Below are 23,843 nucleotides of genomic sequence, written 5' to 3'. Positions count from 1 at the left end.
CTGCTTTAATTTAGAAAATACATAAAAAAGTGTCGGAACTTTTTTTATCGGACAAACAACTGTCACCCGAGAAGTTTGTTTACATCTGTTTGTTTTTTTTTTGTTAATCCCATGGTTGCAAAATACGTTGCGCAATCTTTGCAAAGTATCATAAAACGTGAAGCAGCATAAAGGATTTTAACAAAATTGGTGAGAAAACGTAATCTTAACTTATTTCTTTATTATTTCATTCTTCTCCTATCATTAGTAACACTTATAATAGCGGCCTTGCCTAAATCCGAATGGACATGCGTTCTACTGGCGTGCAAATTTATAATTGATGCAAACACGACCATTTGTCTAAATTTGGGTATTATTGTGTTTACTGCTCAACCAAACATGATTATTATCTAAGTTTCTCTACCTTCTACACTATCAGATCAATAATTTTAAATTATTTCCATCATGCATCCGGCTCAATAGGAAAACAATAATGAAGCCTTCAAGCGGAAAGAACATTCTCAAATCGTGATTTTGTGTTTTGGTTTTTAATTTCCGGTGTGCACTTCATCTCCATCCCGGACACAGCTCGGTGAACGACGATTAAACATTCCAAGGGTAACTAGGCAGTTTTGAAGACTTTGACCACGTTTTGATGGACATCTGATGCGATAGCGCAACGACAGACCACAACAGACATCACTCACTCACAGCGTGAAAAGTGTGGCACTAAGAGGACATTACTCACATCCCCCGGATTTAGGGGAAAACATTCTATTAGCTGCCTTGATTTCGTAGGCAAAGTATTCTCCCGTTCCCACCACGGTGCTGGTGCTGGCTGGTTTCAGTTTCCATCCCGTTTGTAACGATCAAACTAGGAGAAGCGCTACCGAACCGGAAGATTGCGTGCAAAATGATGACATCCTGTTCGTCCTTCAATAAGCACATCTTCCTCAATGGTGGACCGCCGAGTGAGACGACGAGCGAAATTTCGTCGGTGGAGAGTGATTGGGGCGATCTGCGACTGATTGCGGCGCAGCTGGGTGTTGCCAATCCGGACGATCTGCACGTCGAGCGCTTCAAGGTGGATCGGCAGAAGCTGGAGGACATGATAAAGGGTAAATTAAAGTTGAGGTAAAGTCTACGAAAAGAGAAATGCATTGCTCGTTTTTTTTTTTTTTTCGTGCTCATTCTAGTGGAAACATATTCAGAGGGAATGAATAGTGCAGAGGAGTTCTTCGCGAACGTAAGTGTTGGCCTGATTGTGAAGTCTCCGTACTATCTTGCAGTTGTTATATTCCCAAACACTTTCTCGCTTCAGATCATGAAGGAAACCACCACCTATGTTAGCTGGCCTTGCCGATTGAAGATTGGCGCGAAGACGAAAAAGGATCCGCACATTCGGATCGTTGGCAAAATGGCAGATGTGCTGCGAGCTAAGGATAAAGTTATGTCCCGGCTTGATTCCAGGGTTAGTCCGCGTGTTTGATGACTTTGATCCGGGATATTGATAATCCACCTTGTTACTGTTTCATCCACCAACAGGGCAGCCGCGTGATCATGAAGATGGATGTATCGTATACGGACCATTCGTTTATCATTGGCCGCGGTGGCAACAACATTAAGAGAATTATGGAAGAAACGACAACCCACATCCACTTCCCGGATTCGAACCGTTCGAATCCGACCGAGAAGAGCAATCAGGTGTCGATGTGCGGCAGCATCGAGGGTGTCGAACGGGCGAGATCGTTGGTTCGAAACTCGACACCGCTGCTGATCTCGTTCGAGTTGCCGATACTGGCGCCAGGTAAAACGCCACCGGACAACGATACACCGTACGTGAAGGAGGTCGAGGCGGAGTTTAGTGTACAGGTGATCTTCTCTACTAGACCGAAACTTCATTCTTCACTGGTGCTGGTGAAGGGTTCTGAGAAGGAGGAGTCTATGGTGAAGGAAGCTACGCGGCGGTTGATGGATTTGATGTGTGAAAATATGGCGGTGAGTTAAAATTGCTACTAATACGCAAAAGACCCTCAAAACAACCATTCTGTAGAAGTTCGTGGCCATTGTTTTGTAAGAGTAAAGAGTATTGCCAATTTAATCGCTGTGTGCATCGGTGTTGTTTGATGATTATTCTAGCAATAATTAATAATAATCAGCTTTAATTAATTTCAATTCTACTTACGACAATCTTAATTTGAATTTATTCGCAATGCAATCAGACAATGTCGTGCCTTCCTCCTTCGTTATGCAACATATTCTAAAGTGAATAAATTAAACATATGCATAAATAAATCATTAAACCTTTGGTTCCGAATGAATGTCGTCTTGACCGGTATTTGCCCGAATTCTTCATATGAAACCCGAGGGCGTGCTGCTCTCGTTCGGTCGCATGTCTAACTGCCACTAAATTTATTTACAGAGTCAAATACCAGTGCAGATGCAACTAGAAATCTCGACCCAGCATCATCCGATCGTGCTCGGACGGGCATCGAACAATTTGCGGGAAATTATGAACCGAACCGGTACACAGGTAAATGTCCAATCGATACCGGAATAGTTGGTCATTGGTCGTCCCGACGATGGCCACACCGGTGGTAATGATGATGATGTTACGAGACGGTATAATACATCCGTTTTTCCGCTCCGTCTGTCCCTTGCCCACGCCCCGATCGGGTCGCGTGTGTGAGTGTATGTCACGGAGGGGATTTTGCTCAATGGCTCGTTGCAGATAATGTTCCCGGATGCGAACGATGTGAACATCAAGCCAATCAAGCGCTCCCAGGTGACCATAACTGGTTCCATCAATGGGGTCTACCTCGCAAGGCAACAATTAATCGTAAGTGGGGTCGGAATGTTGGTCGTTCGGACTAGTAGAAATCTTGTGCCTTCCAATCAAACCGTATCATGGTCATTTTCCGCAGGGCAGTTTACCGATTGCACTCATCTTCGACTATCCGGAAAACACGGTCGATTCGGACGAAATTACCAAGCTCATGTTAACACACGACGTGTTCATATCCGTGCGCCAGAAGTCTCGCCAAAGTACGCTTTGCATCGTTATCAAAGGTATCGAAAAGTTTATCGCAAACATCTACGAAGCGCGTCATCAGCTGCTGAAGAGTACGGGAGCACGCGTGGTGGCCGAGATACCACGCACATACTTCGGGCCCAACGAGCACCCGCAGCAAACGACACAAAACATATCGGCTTTACTGGCGGGACCGATTGCACCACCGTTTTCACCGCTGTCTCCCATCAGTGCGTTATCCTTCGTCGGATGGCCTTCCCCGTCATCGGCGGCTGCTGCTGCTGCGTTGCCTACGGCGGACTACGCATTCAACCATATGCGCGGACAGTTCCAAAACATCCATGTACACGGTCCGACGAAACTACCGACCTCCCATCACCAACTTTTACCGCTCTCACTTCCTCCGGGGCTGGATCGAACCATTGGCTCTAGTGGGAAGCTGTCCCATCTCGGGAGCCCACATCTGCTGTCGGTTCCACCGGGTCATGGCGCCGGTGGTGGAGGATCGTTCCTTCAGAGTCCACAGCATCACCAACAGCCAGTTCATCATCATCATCAGCATTCGAGTCATTCGCACCATCAACGCAACCAGCAGCAACCGGTACACTCTAATGGGAACTGTTCGACTTCCACTAGCCTGACGGTCAGTCAGAACAGTAGCCATAATGACATCCATTCGAGCGGTTACCAGAGCTTGAACTGCTCCAGTAACTCGCTGGATCAGCAGTACCAGAGCAACTCGTCGACGGGTGGCTCAATGTCACAGGTGTCCTCGAATTCGTTGCTAAACAGCTCGCCCGATCACCAGAGCCCGAGCGTCTCCGGAACGAGCGGAATGAACCGTTGCCGTCTGTCCGTTTGCACACCTGAAAGTCCCCACTATCAGTCGGACTTGGAGCAACGAACGCCTTTAGCGTTTGAACAGAAGGTAAAGCAAGTGTTTCCCAAAGTGTCCTACCAACTGCTAACTTTTGGCCTTTGCTATTCCTTTCAGAGCTCCCTAAACGACGCGTTCCTGTTTAATCTTGACCCACGAGTTGTGGCCGGTTACAAGGCGATGCATATGTCGCCGCAGCAGGGCGAGATTCGTACACCGACACTGTCCTGGCAGGGTCTAGGATTAAGTCAGTCGTCTCCGGCACCGCTCGAGGCGTGCGATCTCAGCTGGGCCAACAGTAGCAACTCGAGCAGTGCGGGTGGTGGTAGTGGCGGTTGTGCAAACACCAGTACGAGCAGTTCCAGCAGTGGGGCTACCGATTCGCGCCACAACATGACGACCACCATGATCGAGGTGACTCCGCGACATCAGCGCGAACAAATGTCCCAGTACAACGACGTCACGACCATTCTGACCGGTTTGGGGCTGGAGCATTACATCAAGAACTTTATCAACGGTGAAATCGATATGACCGTCTTCCAGACGCTCACCGATCAGGATCTGCTCAATCTAGACATTAAACCACTCGGCGCGAGGCGTCGAATACTGATGGCTATACATGATTTGAGCGCTCGGCAGGGTAGCGCATTTTTTGGATCTTCCGCACTATCACCGTCGGCTTTACCGTCGGCACTGTCGCGTTTCTCCGGTTCAGCAGCTCCCGGCGCAGAGCGACGTAGTTCCAGTGGACAGTAAGGGACAGTGCGGGGTGCTGCTTTGTGTGTGAACACGACGGTGCTTACCAATGCAGTTTGGGGTGCTGCTTCGGAAGGGCCAAAACGGTACTAACGACATGGCATGTGCTTCCGGAGATACAATGCTACCAGTGTACCGTGGATCCACTTACGTATGTGGAAGAAATAATTGATTAAACACAAGTTTAATTAATAATGTTCTTACATAATCAGTAGCTGCTATCGGTAGTAATGCAATACCGATTGTTCATGAAAAAGTTCGTGTGGTGAACTGGGGGAAAGATTTGTTTCTCCAATTTCTTACGAGCTACTGAACAAACTTGCCCAGCAGTTTAAAATCAACCGGCATCTCACGTTTCACGGTACATGACATTGGCATGGTCCAACTGTCGCATCTGTGTCCGATCAATGGATGTGAAAATTACGGTCCCGACCACCATGAGAGCACGGCAAAAATTGAACAAAAACCAAAACCAGGTTTACGTACACGGTATAAAGATAAAAGGCTTCGGAAGAAAATGAAAGACAGCTGCAACGATGCAATGCTTGGCTTTGTTCGATACGACTACTGGTTTGAAATAAGAAGCTACTAGCTAGCAACCAATGACCAAATGAGACAGTCACAAAAGTACAAAGAAAGCACGAATTCAAACTGACACAGGATGCGGACACGAGCACGGCAACAAATGTTACCGCTTTTTTTTTGCCTTACTTTGTCTGACGCTAGCGGGCAGAAAGTACAATAATTGCAATTAAATGCAACTGCATCCGCCTTGTTAATCCTGTTTGGAGCGGATCAGAACCAACCGTTGCCTCTACGATCGTCACAAAACAACGGAACATGTACGAGATGTACACGAACACTAGTCAACCGAGTCATTCACGCCTTAGACAAGACAAATCCGTAGTCGCTCTTATACTTGAATTCTGTTTTTAATTCCACCCCTCTGATGCTTAAGCTACGACGTTTAAGTGCAATGAGAAGTGTCTCTCCCCAGTACCCAGCGCTCGTCACCACCGATTACTTCCTACCACTGCAAGCGCCACGAAACACACGAAACTACGTAATCGTTTTGATCAGCACAAGCAGCTGGAACGGTAACCGTCGTGAGTCGAACACAACAAATCCCTAGCCGCACCCCACGTTCACTTTCCCGCTTCCCACTCGTCTTGAATGATCCCTACACCCTGCTTTCTAATTGCATGCCTTTCATATAATTGCATTGATTTTAATTTTGAATAGAGATACAAACCGCAAACGTTCACCCGGAACAACCTGTCGTGATGTTGCCAGCAGCAAGGAAGCAAGGCTTTTCTAAGCTTGTTGCATTTCGTACTTGCTTGCATAAATCCAAACGGGGAGCTATGAACATAATTTATTTCATTCTATTTCTTCGTTTTTATGAATTTCCGAGATTCATGATTCAAACGCGACAGCAAAAAAAAAAACCTGGAGAGCTCACATAAACTAACGATTCGCGGCAGCTACCACCTGGTGGCGTTAGTTTGGATAATGAACTCATTTCAAAGAAGAAAGTAGAAACAGTTCATCAACAGTCATTTCGTTAAAATTTGCTTTCAGTTTTAACAATCCACCGGCACACTCCCGTGGTTGGAAGAATAATCTGAAATGGCTTTGTGTTGGGCGAAAGATTGCACCTTGTTGCACGCTTCGTTGACACACTAGTTGCGAATGCTGGTCAGTTCTTTGTGTGCAATCCGTTTGTTTTCTTGTGCTGCTTCATTGCCACCTGCAGGCGAATCTTTTCGCTCCACCTCGAACGTGTGCGGTCTGTGCTGTTTGTGTTGTTTTGTTGATTATTATTTTGCTTCCCATTTTATCCATTAGAACTATTATTCCTTTCCACGATTCTTACATTTTTCACCAATTTCCTTGAGTTTTGTTCAGTGCATGCGTTACTTTTTCTCTCCCCAGAGTTCCTTCCTTTTCCAACGGGGAAAAAACTATTGTATGCCATTTTTTGTTAAACAAATCCGAGTTCGAGTTCGCGTTTCCCACGAATAGATAGAATATGGAAATTGTTAAAGCAATTATTTTGAAATTATGTTAAAAGAAGAAAAACAATATGCATGTTTACAAGAAAGCGCTGTTTCTCGTTTCCGTAACAGTAACACAACCATCCGAATCCTTCCGGTTTAGTGGAAGCAGCAATGAAATTCCTATAAATCTCCTACATATCTTTCTAACCGACCGCCTGCCGGATGATGGAACTATTTAATTACTTTCTACCGGCTGCTTCTGTTTGTTCGTTTCTCCCATTTGTCCATTCGGCGAGCAGTTTTCAAACACTACACAGTTATGGATTGCTAACGGAGCTTATGTGTTGAAATCTGTTGCACAGACGGTGAAAAGCTCTTCCACGCGTTACTAGCGAGCACGAACACGAAGCAAGGTTGAAGATGTTCTGGCTCTCGGAATACGGTATCATTACCCAGCCGGTAGATGCCGGTTGTCAACGGGATTAATAAACTCTATCATTTCATTTTAAGCCCAACCACAACCCCATCCACCTCGCTATCCCAGTAAATGAGAATTATTTTCTTAAACAACACCGAAACACAATCAGCAGGGAGCTAATTGAACGAGTACGCAGGAAGAAATGTCTTGTGGCGCTAGGTAAAGGCAAGTAAGGATTTCCGAGAAAGGGTTTGAGGGATTCGATTGCGCTTGTAGTAGGGGATGAACTCGTGCGGCCATTGTTTTCCGTACGGGCTGGCATCAGCGCCAGCAGGTGTCGCGGAACCGTAAACCATCGGCGAGATGATATAATTAGGCGTTGTTGCTCGGGTAAGCAAGCCAGGATAATTCCGTAATTAAAGAGTGCTTCTAACGGGTGGGAAACTACCGTTTCTAAGTGGTGTTTCAATTTCCGCGGACTGTTTTGAGTTGCTTCCATCATTATTGTTGTAAGTACAGCGTACTTAGCGGGAGGATTATGCTTTCGTGTGTTGCAATTAATTAATATAGGTAGGAAATATTGCCATTCATATGGAAAAAGTTATTAATTAATCAATGAAAATAGTTTAGTATCAACCGTTAATGATGCTAAATTTGTAACGAAACTCTATGCTTGGTTAAAAAATTCTGTTGCTTGGATGCTTGGAATTGATTAAGCTACATTTCTAAACTATTCGTCAAACTCGGTGTGTTTCCGTTTATTTCCCTTTCTTGCCGTGTTTGAATTTATTATTCATAACTATTGGCTTTGATGAACATCAAGAATATTACTGTTTGCGTTATTAGTGCTAATGTGTACGGAGATTGCAGCCCGAGCAGGGGAACTTTTTTCGTGGCTGTTTCCGCCAGAAAGTATGCAATAAGTTGAATTTGCTAGTTTTCGGTGGCTTACTACTAAGAACTGCCCAAATAGTTCTCCATAAACTGTAAGCAACAACAATGGTGTAAAAGTTATGATTGCCTACTTTGACAAAACAGTAATCCGCAGTAACAATGTACAAACTTGAGGATTTAAGGACATCACCTTCGAGTCGAAATCTGTCTAATAAAACTCCAATACGCCGCCATTACATAAAGACAATTTTGCATACATCCCATGGTAACGAAACAAAAACTAATGATGCAAATGATGCCATTTCTACTCTCGTTCGCTCTCATAGCGAAGCGAATCGATTCCCAAAGCCTTCACAACTATTATCTCAGTTCGATTGGTGCTTCATCGTCTCATAAAATCGTTCACCGACATCAATATGAGATCCAATCTCATTCCCTGGTTAGTTGAAAAGCCATCCAAACCTCGGCCACCGTTCTAGGTGGTTGTCCCTCCCTCCCTTCTCCTTCCCGAGAACAGCATGTGGAATAGTTTTCCGCCATTACTGTTTCGAGTGGACAAATATTTCTATGACAAAAAAGGAAAGTCTTCCGTTGTGCTTTTTTTGTTGGAGTGTTTCCCTGGCATCGTCCAATATATTCACGAGTGCGATGCATACCGGACCCGTTCACAGTACGCATCGAGATCGCTTCGATTTGCTATCTTCATTTAAATGTAGATGAGCTACCGGGTATGCAACCGGGCGGTACCTCGTCGCTTGCCTGGCAGTGCATTTTCTCATCAACAACTTGCCTACCCAGCCACTGATCCAGACCATCGGGGCTCGGTTGCATACGCAGCCAAATTGCATCCTTCTTTGCGTACACGTACCGTTCACGCAAACACACGTATTAGCACCTTGTCCTGGCGCTTTGCGGGTGGCCAAGATCGGTGCAGCAAAACGTAAAACAGATATTCAACCGGACGGATAGGTCGCACATACCTGGCCGCCATCGGACTAGGGCTGTTTTTGGTCGAGGGCCGGCGCCAGTCACTGCGTATCAGCATCACAAAGTCGGCACACACCGGTCGGTAGGAAAACAGTAGTTTCGGAAAATTGGAAAACTCGTATTGATTATTTGCATAAATGATGAACCGAACTTCGAACCCAAACAGTACCGTACCGAGGCCGGGCATGTATCGTTAAGCCATCTCGTTGGATCTGAGGATGATCCACCGAATATACCATCCGCTGTTGATGCCACCCATGGCAGCCTGCGTTCATTTTTACCACTGCCGCACACGGGATCGGTTTCCCATTTGAAAATTGTTCAGGCTGCCGACAATTGGGAGAACCTTTTTTTTTGGGGTTTTTTTACGCGGTACGATTTTTATGCGAATGTTTCACCCTCCCAAAACAAAGTTGAAGCGATGGACACGGAATAAAGCAGGTTCTGCCAAAGCTCATGTGTGTTGTCCGATTATAAAAAAGGACTTCTGAGAGTACACAATGTCATAAGCTGGTTGAAGGTAGAAGTACGCTGGAATGTATTCTTTTTGACCAATTTTCATCGGGAAAGTAGTCCTTTCCGCGGAGTGGAGTTCCATTTTTAGACGCTAGCGACCATCACGATCTATTCTCGCGGTTGAGCAGCATTGCGGTTGCATAAAATACAGTCGACATATCGAGAGTGGAAGAACTCAAACGCTCAAGTGGTGGTTTTTGACTTCATATGAAAAACGTCCTTTCGACTTCAGTTGATGATAATTTTGAAGATCAAATATGTTTCCCCATTACGCTGTGTTGTCCTATTTTATGTTTACCCTGAACCCATTACCATTACCCTGAACCGCTTCGAATCATAAAATGCATTTCCAATCGTGTGCAGCTCAATTTGCATCGGCATCCCTCCTAGCTCCTAGCTGCACCACGAAACGATGCTCACTTTCCTCTGGCTAGAAAAATCCCTTTTACGATCATCACTTTCGCTTCATGTCACCTTCGACAACAAATTCCAAACCAGACATCAATCCCTCTGGCTTACGGAAAAAAGAAAATCCACAAAATGCAGACAAACCAAATGGTAATGCTGTCTCCGAAAAAATAACCTGCCCTACAAAAGAATCGTCGACGGTGGTGAATAAATATGGAATATGATTTCGGGCTGCCTTTCAGCCACAGTGCAGCCAAGTGAGGTTTGCTTACCGAGGTAGTCGTGAGTCTTTTTTTATTCAACGGTGGGTTGTTTTATAAGCATCCAGCAGCTTATGTCCCAGTGCATCCGGACTGTCACTCGCGTAAATCGACGACTCCACCAAACACGGCGTGCTGCTCCAGAACGCGAATTTATGATCGTAGATTTATGGTACAAAGTTTTCAATTCCATACCACTCCTCGCTTACCGTAGGTGCTATTTGGCTCCGTGCACACACCAAATGCGAGAATTGGACTCCTATCCTTGTCGATCTTCGACCCACCGCCATCCATGGCCGTGTGGCAGTGGTTCTTTTTTTGTTTCTCGACCTGTAAGCTACGGGAGGCAAACAAAAACCACCTCAAAGCGTTCTTCTCGCAGCGCTGGTACGAGAGGATGTGCCTGCCGAGTGATTCGCCTGTCATCCATCCTCAAGCTCAAAAAACAAAAACAGACCAAAAGAATGGTAAGTGATTTCCAATGCTGTGTGGAAAATTGCTGAATGCTTCAGCCACGATTCCTTCACCCAAACGGGTGGCGCTTACCTGCTATGGTAAATTGAAGGTGAGCGCGTTGGGTGATACCGGTGAGTGCAGTAAATAAAAATGATGCATTTGATTCGATTTCGATTCGGAAAGCTCATTTTTGCGACACCGAACAATTTTATGTAAGTACGGCGAGGGTTTATTATTTTTTCGTCTTGCTTTTCGCAGAAGAACCTGTGCTTATGTTTGCTTAAAAATTGCTCACAAAATTCAACAGAAAATTTCGTATGAGAAAAATGCCCCACATGAGATCAAGTTGCTAACCCTCTTGGGGGGTTTTGAGTTGGTTTTACTCAGTTTGAAGCTTTTTCCAAACTATTTTGAAAAATCTTTTCAATCGAAATATTTGACATTTCATCAACTAGCAAATGAAAGGCTTCGGAGATTGGACTGGAGCTAGTTAAAATGCATTTATATATCTGTTAGAGGTTTATCGAGCGTTCTAAATTGAACTATTTTCAGTGTATTGAGAGGTGTTCGTCTAACGATTTGTAGTAAAAACATTTCAGTCTATTCCGGGCAACCGGCTATCCACGGCTAACACGTAATCCAATATCGATGCATTGTCCTGATGAAATTTAATTTAACTCTTCCAGTTTACACATCAATGTGTCGCCTCAACTCAAAGCCGATTTCATGTTATGGTTTTTACATTTTCCATTAAACGATTTTCATATTTGTTAGAGCTTAACACCAAGAGTCCAAAACCAGAATTTTAGTGAAAGTAAGTTAAAAGTCATAGATGTTTGAATTGAACCAGCCACGTATACCCATCTTGAAACAGAATATCGAACCAGCGCAATTCTTCTTAATCGCGAAAGCGCCATCTAGCGCGAACCAATCCAACCATTCTGGAGTGGTTCCTGCCCGAGCTGTTCGTTTTCGCTCGTCGCCCACCGCGGAAATCCGAACGGCCCCGACCTCGCCCCTTCCGCACTAACCTCCTCGATGGACCAAACAATCCTGCTATCCGGCCGATTATCCGGCCCAAAAACGGCCAACCTTTTGGTCGTGCCTGCTTCGGCATCGGGCCCAGCATTTTCGTGCCAGCTTCGGACAGCCAATCGGGAAAGTCGGAATTTTCCGCTTTTCCACCGGCAGTTGCAATCGGCCATCCGTGTGAACCGGTCGCATCCGTCGCGGGCTGCGTCACGCTTTCGCTTGCACGCGGATCTTGATTTACTGGAAATGTGTGACTAAAGTTGCATGACAAAAAGCAGTGCATTTTTACCAAAAAAGTGTGATCGAGTGACTGGTTAGTGACATGATAAGCGGTGGATGGTTTTTCTAGCATAAAAAAGTGCAGTTACGATGCAGACAAAATCCTGGAAAGGGGGAATCCTTCCCAAAGGATAGTCTCATGTTTTGCTACTAACTGCACTGCTCGCAGCAAAGCAAAACAGTTCAGTTCAATGCATTCGAATGGATGTGCTCATGTATTCGACGTTCCCGTCAAAATCAGGCCGTGTACTCTATATTCGCTACGGATTTCAGTTTTTATGTGCCAAGGTTACCAGCCTGCATTCCTCCTACCAGTGAAAGGGGGAAAGCGTAAAAACACGCCAACCAGTGAAAACAGATCAAATGAAATGGTAAATGTGAAACTTTCGTACCCTCCACTGCATGGCCAAGCGGATCGAGGCGGATCAGGTGCAGTGGGTGGCAAGAAACGGGGTTCCGGACCTACCACCCGGCCAGAACCGGTCAGGCGACAGGGTGGAACGACCGTCCGGCATACCACAAAATCGTTAGTTGTGCGACAGTGGTCATAATTAATCATTATTATTGCCCGTGTTGGGTACCATTGCCGGGGGTTGAGCACACTTACGCTACACACACACATATATACATACACACGTGGAGATGGTGAAAGTGTGAATTGAACTCTTGTTTTATGTTTGCGCTTCATGTGCTGAGCACACCGAGAGAGAGAGAGTGAGAGAGAGGGAGAGGGAGAGAGAGAGAGTAAAGAAAGAAATAAAGCGTGTCCTTCGATGCGCTTTGGACGGAAGGAAACCCGGCACCGGAAAACAGGCGGCTCCGGCTTTTCCTTTTTGTTCGTTCCGAGTTTAGACGAGGGGATGTTTTCGACGGTGAGCAAGAAAGCTAGAGCGGTAAGCGACAGAAAAATACTAATAATGGAAGAAAAAAACGAAGGAAATGAAAAGCCAACATCCTTGGACGGGGAAACGGGATAATTGATGAGCTCAATGAGGAAGTTTAACGAATTGTGCTTTATCTCTCTACAGATTTCCCTCCACCCCCCGGTGTGAGTAGAATCGTGGCATTTAGTGTGTTTGTCCCTTTAGTTTTGGTAGTGTTAATTACCAGCGCTTGAAATCACTCGCTACCGAATCCGTTCCACGCCGACTATTGAGTGCGGATTTTCAGACATTTATCAACCGCCATAGAAACATGCAAAATGCAATCATCAGAAAGCGGGTTCTTTTGTTTAACCAAGAGGAAAACTCGCTTCGAAATTTGCATTTTGTTCTTTCTAAATAGTAACAGGAAAAACAAGGAAAAGATTTTCTTTTCCCGCCGGCAAATGGAGTGAACAAAACCGGGGGCTGACCTCAGTTTGTTAACGGTGCAGTTTTGCTTGCCACGGTATCCTTTGATGCACTTGCACGAATTAAAACGGAAAGGAAAAACATAGAACAAACTCACAGCAACAAACTATAAAAACAGGGTTTCCCTGTTGTTCTCTGGTGGGCACTAGAAAAGATACAAAATAGCACGATAATGAATGGCAACTGTGCGAAAGTAGTCAAATGCTGCTATGGTTTGATGGTGTGTCACACTCTTCAAGCGCTGACTGATGAGGAGAACATTTTCTTCTCAAGCTTGGCCACATTTTGTGTAAAGATTTCCGTTTTTTTTTTGCTCCATTTACTATAAACTCATCATTTTGCGTCACAAAAAAGGGTTTGTTATGTCAGTTGTATGTTTTTTCTCCTTCCCTTGTCTAGTGTCTGTTTTTATTTTGATATTTTCTTTACTGTCCACACTCGTTATACACTTTCTTTCATTCGTTCTTTTTCGCTTTTTACAAGCTTTTACATTTACTAAAAAGCCCGATCGTCTTACTTTATTCTACTTTTCCCTGTTTCGTTCCCCATGACAAACGTTCCTTTTTTGTTATTTTTTTTTCTTCCTCAGCGTTCATTTCATTAGGTCACAAACGACCGGCTTATTTTGTTCTTCTCCATTCTGTCTGACGCTTTTCACTACAGGCAGAAGTTTACTTTTCTATCGAGCCATCTCGTTAGGGAGACTCATTCTGTCGCCAGCGGCTAGCCAAGCTACTGACCGGTTCCCGTGATCATTTTCCATCCTTTCTACTGTTTTTCCTTCGTATTTTTTGTTGTAAATCCTTTCACTCCTACTGCGAGTTTTGGCGTCTGTCTGCTTATTTTTTCTCTTCACTCCATCTTCAGGCGCAAAAGGTTGCATTGTCGTTTTTTACGGCTGTGTGTTTGTATCTCTGTTTACAGTTTTGGTTTTTCTTTTCGGTATTCATTTTATCGTTTGTAAAGGTGTTTGGGATTTTTTAATCTTTTCGTTCGTTAAAGGCAACTTCTGGGCTATGTTTCTTTTTTTTTCTTTTAGCTCCCACAAACTGACACGACTGTGTGGCTTTGATTGAATTTCGGTCTCATAACCAGAGTCAGCGGGTGGTTTTAATTAAATTTTTAAAATATGCTAAAAATGCCCAGATATTTCAAGGATATCTGTGTGACTCTAGGAAAGAAGGGAATGTTTTTGTTTTGTTTGGGATTTGAAACATTGCAGGCAGATTATGTTTTTATTATTCGTCAATAGTCGGAAGGAATCATTCATATTCAACTCTGAATTGTGTTTGGTTGGCAAAAAATTCTCATACTAATGTAATAATTTTACTCCGAACATAACACCCTGGGCAATTGGTACTCCTCCATTCCCTGGCCCTCGGTTCGCTCATGTAGTTGGTCCAATAATATTGGCCTTATATAATCAATCGTCCAAACCGAGGGAATCCTTCCAGCCAGTACATAATTGGCCTCGGCTACCAAAGAAGGGTCAGCCGGTTCATATCATTTTACGCCCATCATGTCCTTCTCGCCCGCCCTAGTAGGACAAGGCTTCATCCTACCAAGCACACCAAGCACCTTTTCTACCAAAACGAGCGTTGAAACGTTGAAGCTGATCTGAACTGGGGTTTCACATCACTTCGTTTCGGCGTGAATAATTAACCTTTTTGCCATCGGTGTTGCACCGGCATCAGCTGCACCTGTTCCCATGCGGATGGGTACACCCGAACGCCTGTACACCGCCAAACGTTTGTCTTTTCGCTGCTCATACTGTGTTCCCCTTCAAAAATGGGGATGGATTACACCATCCAACCCGACCCACCAACGAGCCAAGTGTTATAATCGGTGTCGAACGTCCTCTCGGTTGTCAATTTTGATGTTATGCTTATGAAATGATGTTGCCACCTGTCGGGACCAGAACTGGGTTCCCGCTTTCCCCTTCTGCTCCCCTTCACCGATAAGTCCTGCTTTCATCTTTGTAAATCACGAAGGGACTAATCTAATTTTCCTAGAGCAAATAAAAGAAATGGCTCATGAATTATTTACCAAAAAACACACTAAGGGTCGAGTGAGAGGAGCAAAGGGTTCACCGATGGGAACGGACGTGCTCGCATTTGCCCCAAATCACCCAAATCATGCTGCTGTCCACCGGTTGTCAATGTCAAGGGGGTTTTCGGTACCGAAAGGGACCACCGAAAATGGTCCATTACACGTAACCCGGTACTCTCTTTACGATGGTACGGTAATTTTCGACCTCGGCGACGACAACGGACGCCAAAATGGATGGAGTGGACGGTCTGATCGACTGGCGTGCCGTGATCCTATAAGCGAATGTTATTAGCCAAGCATCAGAATGGTCTACTTGCGAGAACGGTACGATTGCCATCTTAATGGTGCCGTGAGCACGTCCGGCCAAATCGAAGGGAGGTTTTTTCTCGGTTCACTGCGCGTTCACTTTCGCGTCGATATGTGCAGTAATTGTGATAATTGGACCACATTTCGGTGCCATTAGCGGCCCGTTTGGTTTGTGTGGTGCAATGTCCAGAAGCCGAGATGTGTGCGAGGTTGTGGTTAGAAGAGATGGGATCGGTAATGTTTGGTTAAGATGCTGATGAAGCACACTAAAGATGGGGATTAGCCTCCGTTTTGCACTGCACTTGATTAGAAAGTAACGATTATCGATCCATTATCATTGATTTAATTGCTGGTAGTGTTGGAGCTTCTGTTTAGGATTGTGCGATCAACTTAGAACATGAATTCTCACAATCCCTTAGTGAATGTCTCTAAAACATGCTGCGAATTCGATGCAGCTTTCATACACCCTTCATTTCACTCCCTCGAATCAACAGCTTAACGTAGGCGCTAAAATAAATGCAGTCTCGTACTTCACCTTCACAGAAATAACCCACTTTAGCAAGGGTTGATTATCCTCATGAAATATTAGTACCATAAACTCCCACTGCTCCCCATAGACACCACAAGAACCCGGCCAGCGGGGCCCTGGACAAGAAACTACTCAATTATGTGCGCTCAGCTACGGCTAGTTAGGCTCGCTCGCCCGGGTGTACGTTGAGCGATGTTGCGTGTAGCTCAATTTTCGTTCCGAAGCTACCCTCGGGCTCCTAACTGGCTTGCGGTTTTTCCACCCGCCCGCCATTGCAGGCCGTTTCGAGCAAATAATTCTTTAATTTTCCTATTACTTATTTATGCTCGAAATTACTTTCCCCGAGTGGTGAGCGTTGCGGTGGAAGGAAGGCAACGAAGAATGCTATCTTTGTGATGACCAGTGTATTCCTTGCGGTACTTGGTGAGGTTGCACTGCTGTCGTTTGAGGTGTTTTTCCTTCTGGTCTTTCTTTGTTCATTGCATCCCCGATGCTTGGCGGTAGGAAAAGTTAAAGAAGTTTCGTGGTTTCCATATTTGAGAAAGGCAAAACTGAACTTCATTTGGAATGCTACCGGTTTGGTTTCAAGTAGTGGCCCTCCAGGCACATCCGAGTCTTCTTGGAGCGGTTGTTCCAGAGCGGTTGTTCGAGAAACCAGGATTTGTTAGAAACTGCAGGTTATTGGGCGACCAGGGTATTATTGTGTTTCATCCGCAAATGGAGGCCTTCATGGAGAAAAAGTGTTCCACAGTTTTGTTTCCTGTGCAGCATTGTTTCTAGCGATGCTTTTACCATCATGTTTTAGTCTGCGAAAAAGAGCAAGATGGTATTTTAGACGAAGAATGTTTAGAGATATCGCAAGTATTATGAGAAGTTTTTTACAGCAAAACTATTACACCAACAGAGCTATGTTTGGTTAGTTGTTTTTAACTTCATGTGGTACCTTAATTGAACATCTTTTTCAAATACTTTATAGAAACTGCAAATTTTACACAAAAATTGTACTTGATCAATCGAATTAAATCATTTGAGAAATGACACAGAGGAAAAAAAAAACCCAAAAATGCCGTATACTATCGTCAAATCGTTCGACAGACCTGACTCCACCCCGGGACAACTCATTTCATCGATGTTTAATCAAAACTTTTCCCCTTTCGGCAAACATTTACATCGACTGATGTCTGATTATCCGTACCGAAAGTGAACAGATGTTCCAAAACTAACAAAATTCAATTAACGCACTTGACCAAACTTTGCCGGCGTGGGTTGTGCGTGCAATGCTCAGGTCCACTTATCCCGTTTCCCTATGGTTTAGCGATTCCGTAACCGTGTGCGGTCAGCGGTTTAGTTTTTTCTCCTCGTTATCCTTTTCTTCAACCTCCATCCGCTAGGAACTTTATCGCTTTCGATTGATGCCTGAAGGGATGGACGTGGGGATGTTTCTCTACGTCAGTAGCTGGTTTGTATGTATTTCCAGAATCAGCAACATGGTAGCAGTTTTTTGTTCGTATTAAGACAAGAGAAGCATCCGATCAGTTTTGTGTTTGCTACAAAGAAGGACTGTTTTCATGCACGCGTGGAAAGGAGCTTTTTTGTGTGAACATCACCAACGCTGATAACAGTTTAGAACTCATTCACTTATCACAAAGAGCAACGCTGATAAAGCTAGCTAGGTTTATAAAAAATGATAAAGCTAGCTAGGTTAGCTCGATTGAATTGGAAAGATTTATTTTAGTGGATTTGATTTACTTGAATTTGTGAATTCACTGTTGCAAGTATAATTTGACTTATTTCTGAGAGAAAGACAATCAACTCACAAACTATACTACGCTCAACCCGCCGATCTACGGTCACTGAACATTGAGTAAAAGCTTTCAAATTGTAGAGTGTTTGTTCATTGAACACATTTCCCATACGATTTGACAGTTCTTGCTCAATGTTCAATGACTGTAGACCGCCCCGTAAGTGAACCACAATCGAGCATTGGCAATCTTTTATTCAGCTGCTCATTCCACTGGTTTCATCACACATGACCGAGTAAATTAAACTTGGTAGTTGCTCGGTGTCCCCGAGACGGAAACTCTAAAGGGCTTGCGCAAAACAATGTTGTGCAACTTGCAAGCTGGTAGCGTATTGCTCATTCACCGCTGTACAAATGATCATTCTCCCCCATGGCCCGACACATGTGTTGTTTTGCGAAATTGTGCTGCTTCTTCTCACCTGACCAATTTTAGGCAAAAGAGGCCAAAAAAGCAGAACAGAGAATGGAAAACAAAGTACCTGTATTGTAAAACTCTATCTCAATGCTCCATCTTCGTCCTTACGTAAATGTGACATTATGGATAGGATTTTGAGCAGCACGGTGAAGAAAACTCATGTCTCCATGCTTCACACTACACACTTCAGAGGAAAGCGTTCCAGCTTGAGACGCAGGTTAGCTTTGTAGCTTTGCGGAAGTTTGTGGCTTCTCTGTGCCGAAAGTAAACAGACCTTGCCATTCGTCCAGGGTTTGCCCTTTGTGCAAACGAACTGTGTCGGGACGGGAGTCACAAGCCTGAACTTCGTCGAACTACCGGACGGTCAAACAATCCGACGCTTACCACCAAGGGATATTATCAAACAAAGCCGACAGCAACGACACACAACACGGCACGGGAAGCGACGATAGGCGACGCCATCCCGTGGGGCTTCTTGTTTGCATGCTGGCAATCTTCACAACCGAAGGACATCAACAAGATGTGAAGGTTTGAATGCGGAAAGTGTACGGTGGGTAAGGATTATTTACATAGTGCCGGTTTCGTGCGGCAAAAGGGGATCCCTTGGTGAGGATACTCCTGAGCTGGCGGCAACACTTCAGGAATTGATGTATCCTTTGCTTAACCCCGTACGAGTATCGCTTACTTGAGGGAGGATCGGAACTGGAATAGGTAGAGGAAACATTGCGGAAGCTTTCCATCAGTGGAAAATGTCTGCCTCACCTTCTCGGGATGGCGTCTTGCACGGTAAACCACATACCGACCGAGTGCCAACGAAAGCAACCCCACAAGAACTGCCGAATGATGCGAAATCTGATTATTCAAATGACACTGACACGATGCTGTCTCACGGTTTTGCCAACCTGCGGGCAAACGTCTCGGTCTGCTCAGCTGACAATCGACACTTTGCTGCTGAAGGTGTCACTCAAGTCTGGCGAAGGATAGCAGCGAAAGACGCGGTAAAAAGAAGTCGAAATCGTAAATTCTGATTTTCCGATGACATTGACACTAAGCGACTAGCGCTCCCAGAGGTGTGCGGGTGTGTATGTAAAACGTAACCCACATGTTCAGCCAAGGAACTGACATCAGCGGATGTGTTATAAGCAGTATTTTCTTACTTTTGAAAATGGAACAAGCGAAAATGGACCAACGATCCGTGCACGTGAATGGTGTGTTTGTACGTGAAAGATGATATAAATTACATTTAATCCTTCGCAGCATGACACGCGCCATACTAAAGCACCACCACTGAGGCTGACACGCTGCTGTCAACACGAGATGACATGAATGTGGAGCGATGATGCTTTACGAAGCGATTCAATAAGACGCGAATGCTGTCCAAATGCATTTGTGGTATGGTTTTGCATAATTTTGAAGTGTAAAAATTCACCTGGAAATGGTATTCCAATTCTGATGGGTAAAGCAGCACCGTTTGCTGATTGTGGCAGCTTATTTCTTGCGGCTTGCTTGCAATTGATGGATGCTGGAAATATGTAATGCTTGTCCCTTTTCGTACAATATTTATTTATTTTTAAGGATCAGAATATTTGAAATTTAGTTCCAACAATTCGAATTCACTAATATGAGATGGAGAAGCTGAGAATAATGTATTCATCAATTATTAGTTTTAGTAGGCTATGAGTATACCATTTCATATTCTTATGCGAATTGCATAACTTGTAGGCACATTCAATCAATTACCCCATAACTATGCAATGTTGAAACAGTCTTACGTTAAAAAGTACGATATTCATATAAATATCAGGTGTAAGTATTATTTTGGAGCATAATGTTTAATAAAAATTCCGAATACTTACACACAAACCATGATCATTTCACGATTAAAATTTTACAAAAAAGGAAAAATAATCCCGTCTACAAGCAAACATTCAAAGCACTCATCCGTATGGCGTACACGTGACTCATCAACTGTGACGATTTAATGCAACCAAAACTAACGCTCGAATTACTTTGGAGTGATTGTTTCCCATTTTTGTTCCATTGCATTGCCAACGCTGAGTGCTGCACTGTGCAAATGTATCCCTAAGGGGTAACCCCTTTGCAAGGGAGAGTGAGAAATGTATTAAAAATCGCTGCAGAGCAAATCAATCTAAATTCCATTTTATCGATCGAAGTAGCTTTTCATCACTGGTGAGCGTTTCAGTTACAATCCCAACAATCGACATTAATTATCTTTAACACATTAATAAGCAGAATCTGTTCCGATCGATTCATTGCCAAATGTTCCAAGCAGTAGTTCTCACAATTGTAACATTAACAAGCGTTAACACACATTTTAAATATGAAATATTAACACGTTCAAAAAATACTACCTCATATTAAGCAGCCCAAAGCCCCATAATAAGCGCCTAATAAACATTCGTTCAGTGTTTCGTTCGTAGCACACGGGTTAATAGTTATAAAAATTACATTCAAACAAGTTTTAATTGGACTAGATTACGACTGGGATTTGCATGTAACAGGTGTATACTTTGACGAACACGATCACAAAACCGACCAACCCTACCGCGTGCGAAACATATCGAAACTCAAAGCTACCTTTCGGTAATCCAACAGCGGAAAGGTACACGAAAAAAAAAACCATAATAATAATAGTAATGTGGGAAGCACCATCCACCGACAACATTCGAGTGGCTTCATTAATCACTGCAGCTTATAGTTAAGCGAGCTCGGGAACAACGCATGAGGACGATCCCGGCCTTCATTTCCCTTAACTCTATCATCGGTCAACATGGTCCTGATTTGGTAGCTCGGAGAGTAGATAACACGGCAGGATATATTTATTTATCGTGCACCAGCACTTTGCACTTTTACGCTCTCAAACACACACGCAAAAGCCCAACTCACTTTTCCTCTGATCATCCTTGTCGTATCATTTTCCGCACGGAGCGAAACGGGAACGGTTGTTGTTTATATTCAATTTGGAGCGCTGAATTAAAGCAGACTGCAATTAGTGTGCAGTCGTGCTCGTAAAGGGAGGGGTTGGCAGCAACGGAGTAGCATGCGGCTAGGCTAGCTACGGTGTATGGATGGATCATGTTAAATTGACTTGATGTTTGCGCCGTGTTGCGAGTCAACGAGCCAGATGCTGGAACACGGTGGATAGATTGGGCTGGTGGTCTTGGTCAAATCCCTAGCGCAATACGATAACGAGCCCGCGTGTAGTGTAGCGTGTGCTACGGGGCTTACAAAGTGCATAAGCAGCACAAAAGGGAGATGCGACGGGCACAGACGGGCAACATCCAATCATTAACCTTTAGCATCCTTTCTAGCATCGGCATGCTGGTGCACTCGGGTCCACATCTTCTAGCTGGGTTGGCAGCATAGCGATCCGATCAACCAAGGATCGCCGCTCTTCCCAACAGTGACTCGAGTCTGTTTTATTGCTCGTTAATTAATTTGCTCACAGCAAACCTTCTCACCCATCCCTCCGCAAATCTCCACAAAGCCTTGCTGCATCCGGTTAATATTCTTCGTGCCATATTTTTTGTGTCTCATCACTCGACAGATCACCCCGCCCTGCCAGGTTCAAAGTTCAGCCGGGATCAAACGTGCGTGAGTGGCTAAAAGAAGCAATAAAACAAGAAGTGGAAAGTCCATAACGAAGCACGTCTCCACAACGATTTTTGCTCGCAATTCAATTCGCCAAAAAGGGAGCAACTTTTCCCCAACCTTGGGTCGCCACTGGTGAGTTCAACAAAGCAGAAATAAAAAAAAACGAAGTACAAAACGTGCGCGATGGCCGGGAACGGGTTTCAACCGTTGAACGTACCGAAAATGAAAAACGTGGGATAGTGTAAATAATTAAAAACGATAAATGACAATTTGAAAATAATTACGTGCTGCATTACGTGGATGAAACTGGTTTCCAAGTGCGTCAGTGCATGTGTGTGTGTGTATTTGTGAAAAAATTTGGAGTGTGGTTTAAAAGCTTAACTCGTGCAACAACGCATAAACGGAGGTAAATACGCATCGGCGTCGGAATCATCAAATAGTGATGGTAGCGCAGAAACACCAAAAAAAAATATGCGCACGAACAGATACTGCTTTGTACATGTATTAAACCATTAATCAACCGTAAATCTTTTACTACCACGAACGTAGAAGTGCATAAAGTGGGTGCGTACGATCGATTGAGGTGTGGCAAAGAGTACAATTAAGAATAATCTGTATATAAGGTTGTTAATGCAGAGCAAATATTTGGTTAATGATAAAATGATTACGAAAGGAAATAAAATGAACTGTTTCTGGATGTTATTGGAAGTGAAAGTAAAGGTGATGTAAATAAAAAGCTCATTGAAAACCAATAACGTTTGAGAAAACAAAACTAAAGTGAAAAAGTGAACCAAAAACAAAGATTCCACAAAATATAACACCAGAAAGCTAATGAAACATTACAGAGCAGTCAAAAAAAAAACCCACAAAATGAATACAACACATAAAATAGTGTGCATGAAGTGAAAAATAAATATAAGTGTATTAAACGTGAACAAAACATAAGATAAACCAACGAAACGAAAAGTAATAAGCCCATCAGCGAAAAAACGTTGAATTTTACAGCGAAAGGATTGCATCAACCCGGTACGTCAGGTGGAAGCGCAAAAATGGATTCTCGAAAGACCACAGCAAAACGCTCCACCGAGCGCTTTCTGCTGATTCGTTTGGGATCGATATTTTTAATCGGGATCATCATTTTCGTACCAGGTAGGTTGCATGAGTTAATGTGTGCTGATAAAACTCTGGGGCTGGAGTTCACTGAGCCTAGAGGCTGTAAATAAGCTTCAACTTATTTTTAGTTTTGTTTCTATCCTTCCGAGAGTTTATGCCGACGAGAATACGCGAGACGGAGTAGCATGGTGATTAGGAGGAAGGATTATTTTCATGACGAGAGTAGCCTAGACGACTGAACCAAAAAAAAAAACTTACTCTTCAAATGCAAATGAATACTGACAGGTTGATAATGGTTACCATGTGTGCTGAACTTGTGGCTGGGTTTCAATTAGCACATCAACCTTCCAAATGCTCCGAATATTTAAGTAATGGAGTGAACCATATTGGCTCTTGGAAAGTAATCAATTCAATGTTTCGATCTGGTATCCAGTAATAAAATCTCCAATTACTGCTGAACAACTGGTTCATTCTCGCTATCTTGTTAATAATTACGGTAAAACAATCAAAGCCTCATAAAAGTGTAATCTTCTACAGAACGTCCGGAACCCTCGGTCAGGTCAGGTTTCGATTTTATGAACATAAATTATTCCACCCTTACTCTCGATCACCGGGTTTTGAGCAGTCGTGGGTCATCTATGCTCGTTCCATTCGGTCCGGATCGTAGTGAAACGCTTCGTTCCGTAGACGTTTTAAATGATTTGCTTTCGTTTACATTCCGGATTGGTCGAGAACGAACCGCACCCCACGGGTAGAGTTCAGGTAGACGA

The 23,843-nt window shown here is 44.0% G+C and overlaps 2 protein-coding genes across 2 annotated transcripts in view; both read left to right on the top strand.

Annotated features, from left to right (window-relative positions):
- Window positions 1-1,300: 1,300 nt before the first annotated feature.
- LOC128711610 (protein bicaudal C) lies at window positions 1,301-4,643 on the top strand. The gene is made up of 6 exons (XM_053806491.1): window positions 1,301-1,450; window positions 1,525-1,977; window positions 2,402-2,512; window positions 2,711-2,818; window positions 2,904-3,938; window positions 4,005-4,643. Exons 1-6 carry the CDS (start codon window positions 1,304-1,306, stop codon window positions 4,641-4,643), a joined length of 2,493 nt encoding a protein of 830 aa, XP_053662466.1. The 5' UTR covers window positions 1,301-1,303.
- An 18,366-nt stretch (window positions 4,644-23,009) lies between these two features.
- The window catches only part of LOC128711297 (uncharacterized), a 62,870-nt gene continuing 62,036 nt past the window's right edge, over window positions 23,010-23,843 (top strand). The window contains exon 1 of the mRNA XM_053806163.1: window positions 23,010-23,109. Within this exon, the coding sequence (XP_053662138.1) occupies window positions 23,010-23,109 (100 nt within the window). The remainder of the gene's footprint in view (window positions 23,110-23,843) is intronic.

The sequence above is a fragment of the Anopheles marshallii genome, chromosome 3, assembly GCF_943734725.1.
Source record: "Anopheles marshallii chromosome 3, idAnoMarsDA_429_01, whole genome shotgun sequence".
NCBI classification, from domain to species: Eukaryota; Metazoa; Arthropoda; class Insecta; order Diptera; family Culicidae; genus Anopheles; species Anopheles marshallii.
This window is presented reverse-complemented; position numbering and strand designations above follow the sequence as displayed.

Excerpts from the sequence above, each read along its gene's own strand:
- LOC128711610 (XM_053806491.1), top strand. The coding sequence starts at position 1,304 with ATGAAGGAAACCACCACCTATGTTAGCTGGCCTTGCCGATTGAAGATT. Across the intron at positions 2,513-2,710 it reads TGAACCGAACCGGTACACAG|ATAATGTTCCCGGATGCGAA; the intron begins GTAAATGTCCAA and ends GGCTCGTTGCAG. Across the intron at positions 2,819-2,903 it reads TCGCAAGGCAACAATTAATC|GGCAGTTTACCGATTGCACT; the intron begins GTAAGTGGGGTC and ends CATTTTCCGCAG.